The sequence below is a fragment of the Sphaerodactylus townsendi genome, linkage group LG03 (assembly GCF_021028975.2).
Source record: "Sphaerodactylus townsendi isolate TG3544 linkage group LG03, MPM_Stown_v2.3, whole genome shotgun sequence".
NCBI lineage: Eukaryota > Metazoa > Chordata > Lepidosauria > Squamata > Sphaerodactylidae > Sphaerodactylus > Sphaerodactylus townsendi.
The window spans coordinates 146,556,003-146,579,580 of record NC_059427.1 but is presented as its reverse complement, the minus strand read 5'-3'; the positions used below and the strand labels follow the sequence as shown (position 1 = coordinate 146,579,580).

The 23,578-nt window shown below is 48.7% G+C and overlaps 1 protein-coding gene across 2 annotated transcripts in view; it reads right to left on the bottom strand.

Annotated features, from left to right (window-relative positions):
• Positions 1 to 23,578, bottom strand: part of MECP2 (methyl-CpG binding protein 2) — a 207,894-nt gene that overhangs the window by 85,786 nt on the left and 98,530 nt on the right. For both annotated transcript variants that reach the window (XM_048490633.1, XM_048490634.1), the window contains one exon: positions 127 to 441. In XM_048490633.1, coding sequence (XP_048346590.1) covers positions 127 to 441 — 315 coding nt within the window. The remainder of the gene's footprint in view (positions 1 to 126; positions 442 to 23,578) is intronic.

Below are 23,578 nucleotides of genomic sequence, written 5' to 3'. Positions count from 1 at the left end.
TGGGGGGGAAAATGCAGCACATGCTCAGATACACTTCTCTTCCCCCAGCCCAGCACAAATCATATGCTGGGGCTCCCACCTGGGTGAGCCCTACTGTCCTCCTTTCCGTAATGCCCCGGCACTCACTTGATAAGGTAGACGTCGAACTTCCCTGCCGAGCGGCCGGACTTCCTTTGCTTGAGCTTGCGGGTCCAGCCTTCGGGCAAGGTAGGGTCGTCATACATGGGCCCACGGTCTCGGATGACAGAGCGGCGTTGCTTGGGGGAGGCCGAGGCTTCGGGAGCAGATCCGGCTTCTTCCAACATCTCTGCCTTGCCTGCTTCAGCGGGTTCTGCAGAAGGCTCATGTTGCTTCTCCTCCTTTCTTTCCTTCTTGGCTTTTTTGGCTTTGGAGGACTTGTCCTTCAGACCCTGCAAGTCTTGGTCCTCAGATTTTTCTTCCCTGCAGGAAGGGGGGGGGGGGGGGGACATTCATGTGAGTGCTAAGCAGGCCACAGAACAAAATGGGAACAGGATGGGTACACATGAAAGTGGTTCTTCTGAATCAGATCTTTGATCCCTCAAGGTCAATATAGTCCTCTCAGGCTGGCAGCAGCTCCCCAAGGTCTCAGGTTGGGGCCTTTCACATTACCTGCCCCCTGGTCCTTCTAACTAGAGATAACCAGGGTTGGACTTGAGCTATTCTGCACGCCCAGCAGATGTTCTACTACCGAGTCATGGCCCCTGCCCAAACACATAAAGCTTCTTTATACAGAGCCCATCAAAGTCTGCACTGACTGGTTGTGGTGAGTTTTCCGGGCTCTGTGGCCGAGGTCCGGTAGATCTTGTTCCTAACGTTTCGCCTGCATCTGTGGCTGGCATCTTCAGAGGTGCATCACAGACAAAAGTCTGCAAGCCACAGATGCAGGCGAAACGTTAGGAACAAGATCTACCAGACCTCGGCCACACAGCCCGGAAAACCCACCACAACCAGTTGAATCCAGCCATGAAAGCCTTTGACAGTACATCTGCACTGACTGTTCAGACTGGCGGTTGCTTCCCAGGGACTCAGGCACAGAAGTCTTTCACATTCCCTGCCTAGTTCTTTTATTTCTTTTATATTGGGGATTGAACTGGGGACCGTTCTGCATGCCCAGCGGGTGCTCTACAACTGAGCCACAGCCCCTACTGAGCCAAGTCATCCAAATACAGCTATGGTAAACGGTGGTAGAAAGTACCATCAGATTGGAGCTCGCTTAGTTGAACAGAGGTGGTTTGCCATGGCCATCCTCTGCATAGCAACCCTGGACTCCCTTGGTGGTCTCCCATCCAAGTACTATCCAGAACTGACCCTGCTTAGCTTCCGAGATCTGACCAGATCAGACTAGCCTGGGTAATTTACACCACTGCCAAAACACAACCCATTATCAAAAACCCTCCACCACACACCTACTTTAGGGGTGCACTATTTGCTGAGGAGTCAACAGAAACAAGAGAATCGGGAGACTTACCAGGATTTTTTAAAATGACAAAACATACCTACTACATTCCAACATACAACAAATACTTAAGTATTCCAAACTTATCCTACCTATTGAGACTTAGACTGGAGTAATTGTGCATAGGATTGCGTGTCAAGTGCCCCACAAGAAAACCTCGGACTATCAAAAGAGGCAGGGCCAACAACAACAACGACAACACAAAATCCCCTTTGATTGTATGCAATGCAATGGCTGAAGTGGAGACCGAACAGCAGTGAACAGGGCACTGTTAAGGTTGTGTCGTGTTTTTATTTGTGTCTATTTTGTTTTGATGCTCCTACACGATGCAATGAATACATTTCTTCTCCACCAGAAATTATGAAATGTACCATGTTGCCATATCAGGATGAGGCATACTGGAAATCAACGTGTTTGTATAAGGCAAAAGTGCACCACAGGGTCAGAATGTCAGCGCAGATACATGATCTAACGCAGGAGTATCCAACTCTGACACCCTAATTGGCCATGCTGACAGGGGCTGATGGGAATCGTAGTCCATGAACACCTGGGGCGCCAGAGCTGGACACCCCTGTTCTAATGCTTAGCCCTATAGCTGGGTGGCCCACTCTCCCCCTCCCCAGGAACAACACCAGAGATTTCCCACAATGTCAGAAAGGAAATTAGGATGATTTAGAGGAATTTGGGAGAGAAGGCAGAATGTTACGCTCTGATCGCGTCAGGACTTGGCAGCTAAGCTGGGTTGGTGCTTGTTTGGAAGCCCACCAAGGAAGGCTTCGCAGAGCAAAGCAATGGCAAACCACCTCTGCTTCTCACTTGCCTCAAAACCCCTTGCTGGGGATCAGTTTGTTGGAAGCTAAGCAGAGTTGGTCCCTGGATGGAGACCACCAAGGAACAGTATGCAGAGTCAATATGCAGAGTCAACAGCAAATGGCCTCTGTTTCTCTCTTGCCCGGAAAGCCCCTTGCTGGGGTCCCCAAGAGTCAGTTGCTACTTGACAGCGCTTCTATACATATGCAAAAGGCAGCTGCATATCCCGTTTTAGAAGGGCTTGGTAATTATTGAGGGCTAGCAGGGTTGGGGTTAATGTTGGTGTTCTTTTGGGGGGGGGGGGAGGTTGGACCATTTACAAGCTTTTCTTTCTTCCAAGCTCTTAGGGCTCAGATTCTCTGGTTATTTCAGTTGTCCTGCTGTTGCCCATTCTCCAGCACAAGGGAGGAAACGACAGACAGCAGTCCAGAGAAACGTCTTCCAGGAATTGAACCAAGCACCCTGGAAACATCTCAGGGCCTGGCTCATTCACGCACAAGAGCACCTGGGAAACAGCTGTTTTCTCCTCGGCCCTGCACAATGCGGGAGACTAAAACCTGATGCCAGCGTTTCAGAATTTAAATACTTTTGCCAATTTGCCAAGCACAGCAGCAAGAGGAGATTCCCCCTAATATCCACCCACCAATATTACTAGGATATGGATGATTCAGGGCAGTTTGGGGTGCACAGTCAGATCTAATGCCTCCACCCCCAATCGTTCCCCTGTTGATGCCAGAATTTATTCGTTGCCATCACGCTTTTCTTCACACCGAAGGGAACCTGGCAGCCACGATAAAGAGAAAGATGGGAGGCAGTCAGGAGGAAGCTCTGAAATCCCCAAGGCTATAATTATGGCTGCAAAAATTCAAACTGTTTGTAAATAAAGCTGGGGAAGCAGGCGTTGACAGAAAACGTGGCTCCTCTTCAAGAGCGGCGCAGGAATCCTGCCCCAGATGGGGAAGGCGGCATGCTGCGTGTGCACAAAATGAACAACGTTTTAGGAAGGGAACAAGATCTTCCCTGAAAGGGGGGCTCCGGTAGAACATGAGAAAGAACTACATGTCCTTGGCCGTGCCAGAGGAATATGCTAATTTCATTTAATGTTACGGAGACTGAGAGCGCTGACAAATCCAAGCTACGAGAGAGACAGAGAGAGAAACAGAAACAGAGAAATTCATGCGGGCATTTTCATATTTGAGGAAGCAGAATGTTGATTCTTTGGCTGCTTTGCAAGCCTTATCTCCCCCCCTCCCCCCCCCAACCACCACCAAGTTGCAGATAACTTAGAGCGACACTTGTCGGGTTTTCAAGGCACAAGAAAAACAGAGATGGTTTGCCGTTGCCTGCCTCTGTGTAGCAACCCTGGATTTCCTTGGTGTTCTTCCATCCAAGTACTAGTCAAGGTTGACCCTGCTTAGCTTCTGAGAGCTGACTAGCTTGGGCTATCCAGAGCAACGCAAAAAAACAGGCAGGTGGTTTGTCACTGCCTGCCTCTGAGTAGCGACCCTGGACTTCCTTGTTGGTCTCCTATCCAAGTACCAACCACGGTAAACTCTGCTTAGTTTTCGAGATCTGATGAGATCAGACTTGCTTGAGCAGGGACAAACAGAGGTGGTTTGCCATTGCCTTTCTCCATATAGCAACCTTCTACTTCAGACGTCCCCAAGCTTTTTGAGCTGGTGGGCAGGTTTGAATTAGGACATGGCAGCGTGGGCCCAGCAATAAAATGGCTGCCACTGGAGGCACAGCTAGCCCCAAATGACCGCCATGGTTTAGCTTCAGTCACACACTGCAGATCCGTCTGTTGTGATGGCAGCTGCTGCCAAAGCAACATTTTAAAAAACCTGCATAAACCTCCAATGGTCAATGAAAGGCCCTGCTGAGCAAAAACCCTACCTGGCTCCATCCACTGCCAGAAAATGAGTCAACAAATGCTACACTCTACTTGGTTGGGGGTCTCCCATCACAGTACTATCCAGAACTGACCACGGTTAGGTTGTGAAAACTGATGAGATCGGGCTAGGTGATGAGATCGAGCTAGGTGAAAACTGATGAGATCGGGCTAGGAGCAGCAGTGGCATAGGAGGTTAAGAGCTAGTGTATCTAATCTGGAGGAAACGGGTTTGATTCCCAGCTCTGCCGCCTGAGCTGTGGAGGCTTATCTGGGGAATTTAGATTGGCCTGTACACTCCCACACACGCCAGCTGGGTGACCTTGGGCTAGTCACAGCTTCTCGGAGCTCTCTCAGCCCCACCTACCTCACAGGGTGTTTGTTGTGACGGGGGAAGGGCAAGGAGATCGTAAGCCCCTTTGAGTCTCCTGCAGGAGAGAAAGGGGGGATATAAATCCAAACTCTTCTTCTTCTTCTTGGTCAGGGCAGAGACCCACAGAGTTGGTTCGCCACTGCCCACCCCTGTGTAGTAACCTCCCAGTCCCTTGGTGGTCTCCTCTCCAAGTACTTGATAGCGGAGTCAGAAATGAATTATTCCATTTCTGATCTTGTTGTTAATGAAGGTGAAATTATGTTTTATTGCTTTATAAGTTAGATAGGAGAAAGCTGTATTAGGTAGAATGTAGGAATTAAAGTTGTATTCTGTATTTGTGTCTGCAGGGAACCTCTCTTGCTCAAGGCAGGAATCCACCCCTGCTCCACCTGGGCATGTCCCTTTCATTTGCTAAAACCATGAATGGACGTTTGACAAAAGAGACCCCCGGAAGAAGCGCCTCCATCTGCCTTAATCCCACCAGCAGGCAGATAAGGGTGCCGTCGTCATTAGGTTTTGTTTCCTGGCCCCAAGCACCCAAAGGACTCTTTTGTGTTTTTTCCCTGCCTGTGCCTACGTCATCGCCTTGCCCCATCTCTGTTGCGAAATTCAAGAAGGGACAGCCCTCTGGACTCTAATTGGTTCCCATGTATCTGTAAATGAATGGTTGTAGGCTGTCTTGTGTTCCCCTGGACTCCCGGGCTGGAGAAAGTGTATTTAAGTTGTTGTACAGCTGCTAGGCAGCCGCAGTTGCCGTGGTGCGGAGGTCCTGACACGTAGGTCGGCACCTCAATAAACTCATTTTTATTTTTCACTATTCTCGCCGTGTTGGGTCCTGTTTCTGTTCCTCTGCGCTGCTGAGAGCTGGTTGATCTGGGAGAATAAAAGTTACCCAGGCAGCGCGGGAACATACTGACCGGGGCCAACCCTGCTCAGCTTCTCAGATCTGATGAAGTGGGGCTAGCCTGGGGCATCCAGGTGAGGGCAAGCCTTTTCGGGAAACTTATTCCCATTTCACAGATGGAGAACTGAAATCTCTGCGCCTTGCATGACACGCTTTAGCTATTCACGTGTCTAAGAGCAGACAATAATTTAGCCCGAAACGGATGCCTGCATCTCAGGATAGTCAAACATGATGAAGAGCATCAGGCCAAACTGTGACCCTTGTGTAGCGTCTCAGAGCCTCCAACGTGCAGAGTTTGAGTAATTTCTTTGTACACACTTTAATAGTACTAGTAGGCAAGCGTTATGTGAGTTTTGCTTCTTCAACTGGTACCTAGTATGTTCTCAGTTGAACCTTTGGTCCAGATGGAATACCACAATCCCCTCTTTCTGTTCTCACCCAAAACTTAGTAATTGTTCCATATGCTGGAACTCTGCAGATTAAACAGTCCATAACTTGAAAATAGGTAACAGCAAGAGCAGTCCAATATTTACAAACCGAGCTGCCTTACACTGAAGCAGACCATTGGTGCTCCACCTAGGCCAGTATTGTGTAATCAGATGGGCAGCCGCTCTCCAGGGTCTCAGCAGAGTTCTTTCACATCACCTACTATCTCATTCTTTCTAACTTGAGGTGCTGGGGATTGAACCAGAGGCTTGGGCCCACTCCGCGTGGGTCAACCACATTGGTGCTGGGCTGGTTAAAAAAACCAGTTGGGGGGGCGGGAGAACGTCACATGGTTGCCACTCCCGAAATGAGGCAGCACCGTGCTTTCCCCCCAGACCGGTGTTTTTGAAACTCGCTAAATGAGCGAGTTTTTTTTTAAAACACTGATTTGCACTCGGTGCTGAGCGAATGGCACCGGGTGGGAGGCGCCGCTTTTAGGCACGTCCTTGAAAAAAACCTTACCTTCTCTCCCTGCGCAGCTCTGCAGGGACGAGGAGACATGCTCCTGTGCCCTCTCACCCCCGAGGCATCGCCGTGGCCACGAGGGGGTGTCTCCTCGTCCCTGCGGAGCTGCGCAGGGAAAGTACTTTTGAAAAAAGAAGACACACCTCTGTGCAGAGGTGCTTCTGAGGGCCACAACAGTTCCAAGGCTGCCTGCATGGAAGCGTGTGAACGGTCCCAGGGCTGCACCAGGATCATTTATCCAGGTGTGCAGCCACTTTGCTGGCCCATGGGTGTGGGCCTCAGTGCCCGCCAGGAGATGCTCTACTACTAAGCCAGTCCCTTCAGGAAGATTTGATTGTGATCACAGAAGCAGTGAGGGACAAGAAGTGTTTGTTGAGGCACACAGGAGCTTCAAAGCCCCCAAGGAGGGGGAAGCTACTTGTGGGAGCAATTTAGGGTAAGGAAAAGCAGGTGAACGAGACATAACATGCCTACCCTTTCCCGAACCCCGGCTGTCCAATGTCAAAGCAGCAGTTCCATTTGGTATAAAGGGCGGCGAGAAGACCCCTTTTACCTTTGCCAGGTCAAAAATATATTCGGTTCTCTGAGATGAGACAAAATCAGGGGTGCTATCAGTCAGCAAACTGGACCACAGATGGTGGATACAAATGAAATGGCAGCTTCATGACGTGGCTCTGAGACATCCGTTCAGTCTGCCCTGCTGCTTCCGATGGTGGCCAGTCAGAAGGAGCACATCAGCTTTGATGCCTCACCTTGACATCTAGATGACCGGGTGAAAGTCCATTTACAGGCGTTTCCCGTAAAATACTACTTTCCAGTTAACAGTCAGCAACTCTAGGATCCATTTACGCCCTCTGCCATTAGAAGAAATAGAACCCAATATAAATAACACTGAAGGAGGCTCGCAGCAATTGCTGTCGACTTTCAGATGAAGTCTTGACATAAGTATAATATGTGTCCAACACCACAAACGATACAACAGTATCCACAAGGTATTGATAGCGGAGCCAGAAGTGAGATTCCTCCACTTCTGGACTGTGTTCGAATTAAGGTTTAAAAACTGTCCTGTTCTCTGTGCTAGCTAGATAGGAATTACCTGTATTAGATAGTAAAATAGGATTTGTAAGTTTCTTTGAATTTGTGACTGTATGGAACCTCCTTAGCCCAAGGCAGAGAGCCATCTCCGCTCCACCTGGGCACATCCTATTCACGTGTAAAGGTGCCTGATACACGCGGACAAAAGGAGACCTCAGCCGAAGCGCCTCGCCCTGCCTAATCCCGTCAGCAGGCAGATAAGGGAGCTCTCGTCATCACCCTCTGCTGCCTGACCCTGGACACCTGGGGAAAACCTTTGTGTTTTCCCGCCAGTGGACACGTCATCGCCTCGCTCTACTCTGGCGCGAAACTTGAGAAGGGGATGCCTAGTGGACTCTGATTGGTTCCTGCATGTTGCAAATGAATGATTGGTTGTGTTGAATTCTGTTAATGAATGGTGGTGGGCTGTCTTTCATGCTCCCGGGCTCCCGACGGGAGAAAGTGTACTTAAGGTGTTGTAAGGCTGCTAGGCGGCAGGAGTTGTAGTGTGGAGCGGAGGTGCTGACACTTAGGTCAGCATCTCAATAAATCACTTTTATTTATCCGAGCTGTGTCGGGTCTTGCTTGGGTTCCTGGGCGCTGCCGAGAGCGGGATACCTCTGAGTAAGGAAAGTGTTACCCTGAGCAGCGCGGTAACAGTATCTGAAATGCAGACCCTAATACCACTGACAAAAATCCTGTGCAGTACAAAACATCCACTAAGCCAACTGGAACCTGCCTGTGAACTGGACTAAAACAAGCTTGAAGGCTAGTGGAACGTAAATTCCATATATCCGTGCTTCCAAAACATACAAAAGCTGGCATAATATTTGTTGTTCTGGACACGCACTATCCTTACGACAAGACTTCATTTGAAAGTAGACAGCGATTGCTGCGAGCCTCCTTCAGTGTAATTTTTCTTGGGTCGTACTGTGTGCACTGATCCCCACTTAATTCAAATGGTGCCTTCGAAGAATTATAGCCAGGCGCCAAGCTCTCTTCCCTCCGTTCCAACCACCAACCCCCCCACTTGAGAAACGCTGGCTGAAAAAACTTGCTGGGCGGAAAGTTTCTCACACACAGAGGGAAGACTCAAATATCTGAAATTCCACGGCAGCCTCAAATTGTTCAAGGGCAGATGCATCACCGAGGGAGGGAGGCTGTTGCTGATCGTATTTTGGGCCCGCTGTTGCTAAACAACACTGAATTATTATCCCACGCAGCTGACCATTTCCTTCCACGCACGCATGCACGTACGCACGCACGCAGCAGGGCAAAACCTTGCAAGAGGGGAGGTCTAAGAAATGCAGACATACCGCTTTGCCTGTTTCTTCTGCCTTTTGTTCCAGATTAATCAATCCCGGAAGCTCTTGGAAATGCCCAAGACAGTTTTTACAGCCTTGTAAGGGAGGGACCCAGAGGGGAAGGAAAGGGACAAGAGACTTCTTTGCTGATCAATCAAAGTCCAAGTGCCCAAACTGGGTTGCACATCCCCCATGTACTCAATACATTCTGTTGCCATCATCCCAGAGAATGCAAGAGATGAATTATCTTGGAAAGTCGTCTGTTTTAAGTCTGCAGCTGCGTGCACGGTCAGAAGCAGTCAGTTAGCAATTCTCTGGAAACAGAGTGCCTTGGAGACCGCTTATAAAAAGTGCGTGCCCCAGAAGAAAAGTTGGTATTCCACCCAACCAAGTCTGTTTTCCCAACAGTGTCAGGCCCTGCCATCATGGGCCTGCCAAAACGCACGTAACATGCCTGGGCATGTCTGGCTGCAGTTGGACTCATATCATCCTTGCCCAAGGACAGAGGCCCCTGTCTTTATAGAGCTTCCCGGCTCTCCCTATCTGTCATTCTCTGGGAGTAGCCAGGCCATTCCCAAAACAATGTAACTACTGCAACTGTCTTCAACTGTCCTTTCACATGCTGATATTGGGGGAATGCAAAGGTGGGGGCTATCCCACTCCAACCATACTGTAATCTCAAGGTTATACTGGGGGCCAGGGAGCTGGGACCTCAGTCTCAGCTACCTGGCCATAGGGTACTGACACAGTGCTAATAAAGCTCTTGAAGGCATTCTTGAGTCTTGTTATTGACTAGGGTACTAGACCCTTACACACAGGGCTGTCGCTGTTTATCGTGAGCAAGGAACTGGGCCCTCCGAAGACCGTAAGAGGCAATCCATGATGAACTATCATTACAGGCATTACAGAATTTATACGGCAAGAAACCCAGAATGAAATGGAAAAAACTGCAAGATGGCAAAGATAGAGGTGGATGACATTATATTATGAAGCAGTGGCACTAATTTGGATAAAAGATTGGATGTTATTAAAAGATAAATACATATTAGATCTTGAACGTGTTGACCTACCATTTGGATGGCATGGTTAAATGTGGTATAACAAGGCAAAAATAAATAAGGTTAATAAGAACCTTTCTGATCCATTTTGTAAGAAACGCTCTACTAAAAGTTTGGAAGAGATATAAAGAGAAACTAAATGGGAAGATTCCGCAATAGATCTCTCCTCATGAGGCTTTATTTAGAGTCGGTGGATTTAAATCCTTTCTCACATATAAGGAAATATTAGATATATCCACAAATGAAATTAAAACGAATAGAGAGGAATGAACTATAGCATCCCAATGCCATCAAATATGACCACTCTGACTTAAACTCTCTCCTTCAAATACACAAGTGCTGCCAACGTGCAACTGGGTTACGGGTTTTCAAGGGAAGAGACAAATCAGGGTGGTTTGCCATTGCCTGTTTCTGTGTAGCAATCCGGGACTTCCTTGATGGTTTCTCACTCAAGCACTAACCAGGGCCAGCCCTGCTTAGCAGCGAAGATCTTAGCTTCTGGGCTAGCTTGGGTCATCTAAGTCAGGGCTAATACAGTAAATACACACTGTGTAGCCTGAAACTAGTTCTGGCAGGTGAGAGGAGGCTAAAGGGTTGCAATTAACTGCCAACCTGGCTGCATTTGCCATCTCGGCTCAGCTGGGGCACCTGCCAAAGCCATTACATCTCCATTCCCCTATATTAGGTCACAGACTTTAAATCAATAAATGAATTCTGTATTGTTGATCAGCAGCGTTTACTGGCAGGCAATGAAGCACCCAGCTTGTTAAAGACAGTTCTGCCGAACCTGGCTTTTGCTATCCCCTTTATCCAAAAGTTGATCCCTCCTCCTATTTTCCCAAAGAATGTGAGAAAGGGTTATTTTGGATCTTGGGCACCTCATGGTCGGTGACAGATAGAGATAAAAGTCACCTGGCCTCCTGCCTCCACAGAGTAACGGAAACATCCCTTTCCCCAAGGAATCAGAAGTGTCAGGGTTAAGCCTAGTTATCTACTCAAGTGTGTGAAGCCGTAAAGAAGAGATCAAGGAAAGAATGTCCCATTACAGCAGTAGTAACATATAGCAGGCTGGTTACATATATCTTGTAGTGATTACACTGAGGTAGGAATCCCTGACACCCTAAAATTGAAAGGAGGGAGGCGTGTTGACCCACAGGCGGGCTAAATTTGCTAAGGTAGATGAAGGAATGCAATAAGAAGAGGAAAAAAGCACGAGGCACAAAGCAAACCTCAAGCAACAGGCTTTGAAAGGTCAGTCGGCTCCTCCAACCTGGCAGTGGCAAGCAGGTCGCAAGCTCACTTGGCCCGCAGAAAGGCTGACCCGCATCTCAAAATGTCCCGTGAGGGTTCTGGCTTTTCCACTCAAGTTCAGCTTAGTATTTTTTCCAGACTACTTACCATCCAGGGAACACCATTATCTAGACTTATGTTTTAAAATGTTAGTATCGTCTTCCTTCAACTCCTATTATTATGTCGATTGGTGTAACGCAGTGGCGGGATTCTAACAATTTAACAACCGGTCCTCCCCACCCCCCACTTACCTGCTGCGGAGGAACTGCTTGTGGGAATGGAGGGGGACAATGGGACCTTGCTGCTGCTGCTCTGAAAGCCCCCTCGCCCCTGGGAGAGGGGGAGACAAGGCTTTTAGTGCCTCAAAGCAGCAGGGCGGCAAGGTGCCTGGCTGCTCTGGGGTTCTGAAAGCTGCTTTTAACAACCGGTTTGCCAAACTCAACAAAAAATTAGGTACTGGTTCTACAGAACCGGTGCGAACCGGCCGAATCCCACCACTGACTGTCAGGAAGTTCTTCCTAACGTTTAGGTGGAATCTCTTTCCTACACCTTGAATCCACAACTCCGTGTCCTAGGCCGTTTCTGCACGGCCCCCTCGCGCCCCCACGCCGGCAGGAGTTCCGTCGGCGTGGGGGCGGGAGCCTGCTCGCACGCAAGCGTGCGAGCAGGCAACGGGGAGGCCGGCAGAAGGCAGGGCGGCTCCGCACGGAGCCGCCTCTGCGCCCTCCCCCGCCCCACTTACTGTGTCTTCCTCGTCGCCTGCGGGGCGTCGCAGCCCCGCCCACGCTGCCCTCCGACCCCTGGAGGTCGGAGGACAGTGTGGGCGGGGCTGCGACGCCCCGCAGGCGACGAGGAAGACACAGTAAGTGGGGCGGGGGAGGGAGAAAGCGTCTTCCCGGCGGCGCGGTTCGCACCGCGCCGCAGGGAAGACGATCCCTCCCCAACAACAACCCTTTAAAGGGTTGTTGTTTAGGGCGGCTTGACGCCGCCCTGGGGGGAGGGAAGAGGCGTCAGGTCGCCGCTGCTGCGTTGCAGCAGCGGCGCCTGTGCGAACGGCGGCCTGGGGGCGCCTTTTTTGGCGCCCCCAGGCCGTCGTAAACGGGCCGTGCAGATACGGCCCTAGTCTCTGAGGCAGCAGAAAACAAGCTTGCTCCCTCTTTGACATGGCATCCCTTCAAATATTTAAACATAGCTATTGTGTCCCCCCTTAACCTTCACTTCTACAGACTAAACATCCCCAGCTCCCGAAGTCTCTCCTCATAGGGCAGGGATCCCAGACCTTTTACCATTTTGGTTGCCCGCTTCTGGACCTGTTCCAGCTTGTCAATATCTTTCTTGAATTGCGGTGCCCAGAACTGAACACAGTATTCTAGGTGAGGTCTGACCAATGCAGAGTAGAGTGGTACAATTGCTCATGTTCTCCTGCCCTGCGTTTCTCCTGTGGTCATGACGTATAGTTTGCAGGTGTTGCCATGTCTACAAAATTTGCATGGGGAATTAGTACAGGGAAGTTATGTTGCACCTGTTTAGATCAGTGTCCTACAGCACATGCACCCTTTCTTCCCCCCTCATATGACCTCTAATACTCTTTCCCTAAAGTCTGCTTGAGGGAGGGGGCACTATAAAACTTATTAACCATATGCCAAAAGAACGTAGCATTCATATATTGATACACTGATATTACGGTCAGTGGGAAATGCAGGATTTGTTAGATCTTGGACCTTGAACCAATAAAATGGACTCTGGATACTCGATCAGGATCGTTTATTGAAGGCTTCAAGTCCCTAGCTAGAGAAAGCCAGTTTTGGGGAGACCGAGCTTTCATAGGTTGTGATATTTCTGCTCACCTCCACCTCCTCCTGTTTTCCCGACCAAAGTGTAAAAAGACTTGTTTTCTGGTGGCCTAGGCACGTCAAGGACGCGAGAAAGATATGCCACCTGTTAAGCCTTCCCCCTGCAGTTCAATGGACATCCTGTTGTCCAAAGCTGAGAGGCTTCTCAGCTTCATGCATACTTATCTATGATCAGTGTGAAGTTGTAAACATCAAGGGGAGAGCTGCAGGGAGGAAAGGAAGAGCCCCTTACACAGATCAATCAGTAGACACATCTATCAGAGTAGACATCACAGGAAACACACTTGAATACCCAGAACCACTCAGGCTTTGGTTCTGACAGATTCTGTGGTTTGGATGAAGAAGGCAGCAAAAACACTTCCCCCGGATGCCATGATAACGGCTTTTTCTGCTGGGAAATGGCATAGATAGCAAACAAGCAGGGGGAGACCAGGAAAGGATTCCAGATGTCCTAACAGCAGGGCTAGCGGTGCCTTGCAAACCTTCCAGGAACGGTGGAAACTCCCACTCTAAGTAGATTTCACAAAATAAGTATTCATGTGGTACTTATGTAGTGATCCACTGATGGTCACTAGTTGAACAAAGGGTTTCAAGTTGGGGTTGGTGGGATCCCCCCTCCCCCCACGTTGGCGCAGGCACGGCAGGCAACGAGATCTCAAGGACTGGCCGAAATAGTCCTCTGGAGATCCACAGATTCTCCAGTCCGTGATCCACAGATTCTTCAGTCAAACGGAGATCATACAGTTGCAGTTCACAAATATTTGGCACATTTTTTCACGTTATTAATGCGTCCATGTATTACCAAATAAAAGAGGAAAAAAACTAAAACAAAACAAAATAAAATAAAATCCACAGGAAGCCACTAGACCAGAGAGCAGAATAAAAGTGGAAGTTGAAGGGGATGAGGAGAGGGCCAGCTGGAAAACTGGGGGGAGGAGGAAGAACAGGAGTAGTTTGGATTTATACCCCACCTTTCTCTCCTGCAAGGAAACTCAATATGTCCTACAAACTCCTTTTCCCTTCCTCTCCTCACAACAGACACCTTGTAAGGCAGGTGGGGCTGAAAGAGTTCCAAGAGAACTGTAACTAGCCCAAGGTCACCCAGCAGGAATGTAGGAGTTTTTTAAAGCCCACCCTGTTCACCAGATAGGATGCTCAAAATCAGGTGCGGAAAGAAAGGGGAATCAAACCTGGCTCTCCAGATTAGAATCCACCTGCTCTTAACCGCTATACCACGCTGGCAGCGGGATGACACAAATGTAGGAGGACACTGTTATGGGTGGGGAAAAGGAGGAGAGAGGAGGGAGGAAAAAACCTGACAGAGGCATTGTGCATGCATTTACTTTGCCTTCCCTGCTAAGTGAAAGAAAGGTTGGGTTTTCCCCGCACTGGAAAATGCGGGACTTCCCTTTAAAAAGTTGCGTAAAAGGACATCTAACTTGAATCATGTATCGAAGCTGTGTGTAATTAAAAATCTGATCCGAAGCAAAAGACTGCTCAAAGCGGGGAACATACTGGTGCGTAAAGATCCCAAGTTGGTTTTTTACGGCAACTTCACATGCGACACGAAGTACTGATCAGCGATGAGCAGTCTGCAACTGCTAAGATACTGAACTAGTCGGATATCTATAGAGCAGTGATGGCGAACCTTTTCGAGGCCGAGTGCCCAAACGGCAACACAAAACCCACTTATTTATCACAAAGTGCCAACACGGCAATTTAACCGGAATACTGAGGTTTAAGTTTAGAAAAAATGGTTGGCTCTGAGGCGTGCGTTACTTGGGAGTAAGCTTGGTGGTAGTTGTTGGCTTTGCTTTGAAGCAACCGTGCAACTCTTCGAATGGGTGAATCATGACCCTAGGAGGGTTGACTCAGAAGCAAGCCCCATTGCCAGCAACCGAGCTTATTCCCAGGCAAAGGATCACGCTTCAGTTCTTTGCATGAAAATCAGTGGGGTTTGACAGCGCTTAACAGGGTTATTTATACTGCTTCCCCAAAACTAGGTCTTAGGTTTAATGCTAATAATCGAGCCCAGCGGCCCAGTCCAGCCTAGATGTGGCCTCCCCCACATGATGAACTCTGGGAGTGCCCACAGAGAGGGCTCTGAGTGCCACCTCTGGCACCCGTGCCATAGGTTCGCCATCACTGCTATAGAGCATTAATGCGTTCTTAGTACAAAAATAAAAAAGAACAGAGTGTATAATTTATGCAGTGGCAATAGCTTTATTCATAATTCAGCAGAACTGTAATTCTAGTGGGGTGCTCTGCATCAAGGAGGCTCCAGCACAGTTCCCTCACGGTTGATTTGCAAAACGTTTGCTTCAAAGAAGCAACCCAACTATGAAATATTTGCTGTGGACAGATTATATCTGCTCTCTGGATAGGACTTTCTCTTTTGCCCGCCTCTGAAGAAGCTCCCGAAAGCAGCAAAACGACCCGTGGAATCCAAACACTTAAGTTAAAGCAGCTTTCGTTTCGTTCCACTAGTTTCATTTGCTACAGTCTACATTGAAACAATGGCCTACGGAACAAAGAAGCAGCCCCGCCACGGTACATGATCCGTCGTCGCTCGCACTGCAGAAATAATGCGCAGGCAGTCATTTCGCGAAGTGCACAATTTGCTGCAGAAGGCGCAAAGAGCAGGAGAGATGTTACAGATTTCAGCCTGTTACGTTGTAAAGGTGACCAAGTGGTTTGATCTGGCAAAGGACAAATTATCCGCATCCCAGTGCGTTCGATCCATGCTTTGCTCAGCAGTGTTTGTAACGACTCTGTCGTTTCTACAAACTCAACCATTTGTCTCCTTTTTTTGTATCTCATTGATGACTAAAGATGCTAAAATAAATACGTCTGCTAAACTTTAGGGTTTTACATTTCAGAAAGCAAACAGAACGGAAAGCAGGCATAAGCCGCTCTTCAGAATAAAACGTTGTCCCTGTGGCATGAAAGCCATAGAATCACGACGTTATTCTCCGCATGCCTGCCTAAAATGTGCCTGCCCAGTTTTACTTCCAAGAATGCAACGCCAGTCTCTTCAGAACCACCAAATTTAATAAATAACTCACACAGTCTGCTCCTGCACAATGCAGAAATTTCCAGAAGTTTTGATTGCTTTCCAAAAAGTTTGGACTAACAAATAGGCTTGGTCAATACCCAAGAAATCTGGTAAAATTCGGATTTATTCAGGCATAAAATGATCTGTATGCCTGAATAAGACAAACAACATATTTGGATATACCTGAATATTTGGGTATACCCGAAAAATTTGGGTCCGTCTGATTTTTTTGGTGTTTTTTCACGTTTTGACATGAAGGGGGCGCATTTTTAAAGGTAGCGGCACCAGTTTGCCCCAACAGGATTTTCTGTTTAAGAGGCCTGTGTGTGTGTGAGTTGAGGGGAGTGCCTTAGGCCAACAAATTCAGCTACTTTAATATCCACCCTCAGAAACAGGCTTCCCCCCCTTCCTTTTTGGGGGCCTCTGTTTTCCCACAGGGAATGGGTGCTGTTACAGCGAGCATTTCAACAACATACCCATAAGCCTTTGCTAAATATGCAAATTAAATTTGCATATTTGGCAAAGGCTCACCATAATTGGAAAAGATAGTCCAAGGCAGGACTGGGTATGCTAAAAGAAGGACCTCCATACAGATCAGGGGGTGGGGCTCCAGGGCTGGCCCCTGCCCCTGAGTCCTGCAAGCCACGGAGGTGTGGGGGGGGGGCCTGTGGGGGCGCGGGGCGTGTGTCCGGGCGCTATTTTGCCCTCCTATGGAACTGAATAAGATCTCATCAGCCCCTGGTCTCATTAGAGAGGGAGTTCTACGATCAGAGCCGAAAACGTCCTGGCCGTAGCTGAGGCCAGACAGATACATTTAGGGCCAGGGACCACCAGGAGAATGTAAAATGTTTTCTTGCCTTCAATAGGCAGAAGCTGCCATCAGGTTCAGCCCTAAGCATGCTGGGAACATGCAGCAAAAGAAAAGAAGCCGCCCAATTGAAAATACAACCACCAATTATAGGATTATGACAAAAGGCACTACATGGTTTTTGGTTTTGGATTTCACATATTTCATTATGTGTCTGAAAAACGTTCCTCACAGTTACCATGCTGGGGGCTCGGGCTCAAGGCAATATATGTTGCTGAATCCTGGAACCCATCACTGTCATTTTCACATCAGTTTGTTCAAATGCCTGGGGCCAGCCGGATCACTCGCTACAGAACAGCGCTGCCTCTTCCATACCGCCTAACATGTATCCACACTTCCGCCTTCGTGACATTTAATTGGACAATTTGTGGAAACACATTTTCAATACCAGTTGGCATTTGGGATGCCGGAACTGTTGCCGCAAAGATATTATCGCAAAAAGACTGCAGCCAGTCTTGATGAAATAGGCAATACTGTAAATAGCCTTCTTAAGTGGTCAACTAGGACATGTCTTTTTAAAAAAATCTTCAGGCAGAGAGAGTTCTATAAATGGGGAAATGGTTTGCACCACACACAACAAGCAAGCTATAAAAATGCTGTGCGTTGAGTAACAGCCGCTCAGACATGGAAATGCATGGGATGACTTTGCACCCCCCCGGCAACTCAGTTGGACCTGACAGAACTGCTGCGGGTGTGTGTGCATGGGAGCTGAGCACCAGGATGGGCAGTTTAAGTAGCAAACTGGCCAGTTGTTACTGGCCTATTTGCGAGATAGCAGAAGGCCTCCCTTCCGAGGAGCAGATGATTTCACAAGGCATCCCCGGGAGATTTCTCACATTCCTAAAACAGGAAATGCCCTCACCGTTGGAATATGCATACTTACCCAGGTGGGTGGTGGAAAGTGCTGCCAGGTCGATTTATGGTGACCCCGGCATACAGTTTTCAAGGTAAGAAACAAATGGAGAGGGTTTGCCATTGCCTGCCTCCACACAGCAACCCTGGATTTTCCTGGTGGTCTCCCATCCAAGTACTAACCATGCCCAAATCTGCTTAGGTTCTCAGATCTGGTGACAGTGGGGCTAGCCTGGGTCACTCAGGTCAAGGTAAGAGATGAACAGAGATGGTTTGCCATTGCCTGCCTCTACAGAGCAACCCTGGATTTTCCCAGTGGTCTCCCATCCAAGTACTAACCAGGGCCAAATCTGCTTAGGTTCTCAGATCTGGTGACAGTGGGGCTAGCCTGGGTCACTCAGGTCAAGGTAAGAGATGAACAGAGATGGTTTGCCATTGCCTGCCTCTACAGAGCAACCCTGGATTTTCCCAGTGGTCTCCGATCCAAATACTAACCAGGGCCAAATCTGCTTAGTTCTCAGATCTGGTGACAGCAGGCTAGCCTGGGAAGAGACTAACAGAGGTGGTTTGCCATGGCCTGCCTGCCTGCCTTTCTTCCTGGTCTCCCATCCAACTACTAACCAGGACCTGCATTGCTTGGCAGCTGCAGATTTGGTGACATCAGGCAAACCTGGCCCAATTTGATATGTGTAAACCTACATATAAAGTTCTGCGTTACACCACAGTCTATGAAGAAAGGGATTATAAATATCACAAAATAAAACAGGGGAAGAGTCAACCTCTCAAAAGGAAAGAAGAGTATAAAGAATTTAGGATTGTGCCCAATGAATATTATATGATACTAGTGGGCCCGGCCACACGTTGCTGTGGCTGAGTCTGGTGAAGTGGAAAAGAAAGAAAAGGGGAAGCGAACGGTTCGAACATGTGTCATTGCACAATGATGGCAAGGGACGGGAGGGGCAAGGGGCCCCTTGCTCCCCTCCCTCTCTCCCGTTCCCTTGCATGGCAACCCGGTCAGTCCCTCCCTAACTTTCCCCTTCCTCTGCTAGGGTGGGCGGGCCATGTGCAGGTGGCTGATCCTGTCCCTTTAACTCCCTTCCTTTGCAGGGGAATTATCTAGCGTAAAACACGCTGGGAGGCATGAGCTACGTTGTGTTCAAATTTCAGAGTGTTTGATCCAGCAAACCCCCGGACCCTCCCTCACCTTTCCCTTCCTCCGCTAGTGTGGGTGGGCCATGTGCGGGTGGCCCACCCCATCCCTTTCACTCCATAAGGAAGTGGTTTTCAAGGAAGGCATGGTTGGTTCCCTTGTATCAGAGGATGTTGCTTTGATGGCCAGCAGATGGCGCTGTTGCAAAACAGAACTGTGGTTCCAACTGTCACAGGTGTGGCATGTACACAATAACTGGCACAGTTGTGACATGTACACAACAGGAGGTGTGGAAACAGTATGGAAACCTGGCCGCACGTGAATGCGACGTTGTGTGAAAATTTCAAAGCAATCGGTCCAGTAGTTTGGGAGATTACCTGTCAGCAGAAAAATGCACTGATAGATTTATATATATATAGATTTCTAACCTAAGAACAAAAACATGGTATCCTGTAGCAAACATTTCATATAATATTGAGATGTTCTAAAAGCTTTCTGAAAAATATCAGGAGAGGTAAACTTTTCATTTTAAAAAAGAGAGACATAAAATGGAATGACAAAGCAGGAAGCAAACCTAACAAAGCCTCAATTCACATCCAATCCCAATGTTATTGCTGACTGACACTCCTAGTCTAAATACAGCAAGGCCAAACACTCTATTGATAAGGAAAGGCCACAGTTTGAACTAGAGGCATTTATCTCAGGGGAGGGTTAAGCATTTATCTGGGGGGGGGATGCAAATTCACATGGGAGAACTGAGTCATCTACTGTTGGAGAACTTTGAGTCCCAGTTGCTCAGTACAGAAATCAGGTGACCAGAAGATCCCTGTCCAAGATCCCCATTGCTGACAATTCCCTTAGTGTCTCAACACACTTCACCAAAGGCACTGCTAAAACAGACTCTCTTGTACATCTGGGAGGTCACACAACAGGCCACAGGGAGGTGGTTGCCTTAATGAGTCCTCATGGGCTTTTGGGAGGGTCAGCTGTTGAGGGTGAGCGCCCTCTTTGTTGCTCCCTCTTTGTTGCTCCCTTTTTAACATCTGGGGAGCTGCTCCCTTTTTAACATCGGGGGAGTTGTGACACCTAGACCTGCCGTCCCCCTCTCTGGGAGGGGTTTTATTTATAGTTTATACTGGACGCCAAGTGGTATGCTGTAATTTTATGTTTTATGTTTTAATGACGCTGTATTTTATATTACCTATTTATTGTTATGATTATTTATGTAACATCATTCTGTTGTTCACCGCCCAGAGCCCTCAGGGGATGGGGCGGTATATAAATACGATAATAAATAAATAAATAAATAAATGGTCAAGCAGTACAGAATCTCTAATACATTTCAGAATCATTAACTGGTAATATGTAGGTGATTCTTAAGAAAACATGTAGAGCAAATGCACATTCACGAGTTCATGGCAGCAAGAGCAGGTGTTATATGCACACAAACACATCCTTAGAAAAGGCTACAGAACTAGATTAGGGTAAGGATTCCAGAGCAGAGGGCCCCAACCTGTTCAAGTCTGCAAGCACATCTGGAATTATGACACAGCATGGTAGATGAAGGACCAAAATGGCTGCTGCAGGAGGCAGAGCCAGCCACAGAATGCTTGCCAGAGCTTAATTTCAGCAACACAGTGCAAATCATTGTGCTGTGGTGGCAGCTGCTGCCAAAGAAACTTTTTAAAAAAATCATAACCAATCAAATTTCCATAGTCCAATAGCAAAAGCCCTGCCTGGCCCCACCCACACGCTAAAAACACTTGGTGAGTGCCAGAATGCTGGTGGGCATCATGGCGTCCCCGGATACCACGTTGGGAACTCCTGCTCTGGAGCTGACAGGGCAAAGAATTTTGTGTCTAATGGAAAGGATAGTTTCAGGATGAGGAGATCTCTGCTCAGTTTTCAACTGAATACTTGCTTAGTTTTGACACTTCTGAACTCAACTGGCTTGGTATGAAGACCTGAAATGTTAATAAGTTTGCCATACTTGGCACAGAAAAACAGACAGGCCCTCCAGATGTTCATGGACTACGATTCCCAGTTGGCCATGCCAGCAGGGGCTGATGGGAATCATAACCCATGGCCATGCTGGCAGGAGCTGATGGGACTCGTAGTCCATGAACATCTGGAGGGCCAGAGTTGGACACCCCTGATATTGGTCATTTGCTGTATACGGAATTCTGGGCTGTCTGCACAATGAAGGTGCAAACAAAGCTCTCTGAGACAAATCAGCTTCTACATTAAATGTGTTGCCCTTTCCAGGCCTCAGACCCACGTTTCCAGTATCTTAATCGGTTGTGCTCTATTTATAGCGGATATTCTTGGTAGATGATGTAACAGGGGCTCCCCCACCATTACTTCAACAAAGCGAAAGTCTTCAGGCTCTGGAAACTCCCCATTCATGCAGCCAAGAGGTTGCATTAGCCCTGCAGTCAGATCATGGCCTCTGCTCTAAAAGGCACCAAACCCCCTTTGAGGAAGTGCCTTCAGACCCAGCATGAGGCAGGCAGTGCTGTAACGTAGCAGGCACACCCATATTTCTTTCTTTTTAAAATCCCACGCAGGGGACAGTTTTGTCTAATGTTCTTCACCTGATACGTGGTTAAGGCCTTCTTCACTACTTTATATGATGATACAGATGCCCAAATTACCCAGAAGGGATCAAGCCCTCCTTGGAATCACGCAGCCATCTACGCTGATCCAATCATAGGCTGATTACCCACCGGCACAGAGGCGCACAGTGGGACAGGAAGCACGTCAGGGCAAGCAATCTTGTCCCAAAGCGCTTCCTGTTTGCGGCGCGCCGAGAGAGAAGCCACGTTGGGGCAAGGTTTTTTGTTCCAATGTGCTTCCTCTTGCCCTGCGCGTGCTTCGCGCTCTTCCCCGAGGAAAGCGAGAGCACTTCTGGCACGTTTTGCACCAGAGCGGGGCAAGGCTGCAGAATGCCAGCAGTGGGCGATTGGCCATACCGTTCAGCTTCACCTTGCCTCCAGGTGCAGCTTAAAAGTGAAGACCGAGGGACCCTCAGGAACAGCCAAACGTAGGTTTCTTGCCTGCAGAGTCAGTCCGACACCCAGGATCACAATTCGCTTAACAAATGTACACAGCAGGCGAGCAAATGCTGCAACAGCCCATGAGTCTTCCTCAATCTGTCAAAAATCAAATAAGCCATCTGCTTTTCCACTTTTTAAAGAGGCACATGCGTGTTTACATATTTACGTGTTTTGTGGAGAAACAGCTAGTGAGCACTCTAAACGGGGAGAGAGGGAATGCTTGCGGCACGCAACATCTTATTTCATACACAGAAACAAAACCCAACACATAAAATACTTTTAAAACTGCTCTGGAGATGGAAGGGGGATTTAAGTGACCACAGGGGCCAACCAGGGGGCACATTCTGAGGGGACCATTTTCAGTCAAGCTCTATGACATGATCCTAGGCCTGCAGCTAACATATAGAGTAGCCCAGGGGGTGGGCAATTATTTTTTCCATGGGGCCGCATAAGAAACAGAAAATATTGTGGAGGGCCGGGTCAATCCGTCCCTCCAATCCCTTCACGGCGGCTGCTGGTAACGCTGTGCTCGCCCTCATTCTCAGTGGGGCGGCTACTCAAATTGAACCCCCAGAGCGGGGTGGGGGTCTGTCCCTTCAAGTCTAGCCCTCCTCGCCCCCTCTCCCATGCAGGCCCGTAATCCTACGAACCCGGCCTGTCCCGGAAATCCCTCAGGCTCGCTCTGCTTCTTCCACCACCCAGTTTGTCGCCCTCTCTTCAGCACAGCCTCCACCTCTCCCGCCCTTCCCTTTTATCCCCTGTGATGCATTACAAGCCAATCCGTAGCGGCTCCTGGGGCGCGGCCCACCCCTTCCAGCCTCCATGCTCCAATCCCCGTCCTGCCTTTTAAGTCAGGGGCAGGGCGCATTCTGGGGCAGGTGGGGCTTCCCCCGTTGCCGGGACTGGACGTCCCCGTCGGCCAAGGCTGCTGGCATCTTCTTCCCCAGGGCCAATCAGGGTCATCTGGCGGGCCGGAGGTGGCCCCTGGGCCGTATAATGCCCAGGTCTGGAGTAGCCCATAGGCCTCAAACCAGCTTTTCCTTCACACACAAGGCTCAGGACCACGCAGCAATTTTCCTGCAGGCCTACATTTCTCAAGCTTACTGTAACTCAGGACTGGATTCAGGAAAATGGAGGGAAAAGCAGAAGCTGATCTCTGGTGAGGCAGAGCCTCTAAGACGCTGCACAGGTTCACTCCCTGAAGCGGACAGCAGTCAAGCTACCCTGGAAGGGAGCTGACCTCTCACAGGGATCAGGTTGTGACACAGAAGAGAAACACAGACGCATTCAGAATTGTTTTTTTTCCAGCCAGCTTCTTTCCATGGAAGTTTTGCCCTATGTAATCGCAACATACCCTGTGCTGATTCTTTAGTTTCATATCTGCTCCAGTGTAATGTAGAGGTGGACTCTAATCTGGAGAACTGGATTTGTTTCCCCACTCCTACACATGACTCCTGCTGGATGACCTTGGGCTAGTCACAGTTCTCTCTGAACTTTCTCAGTCCCACCTACCTCCTGTTTTAGGGAAAGGAGCTTGTAAACCACCTTGAGACTCCTTACAGGAGAGAAAGGCAGGGTATACATTCAAAGTCTTTTTCTTCTTCTCTTATTT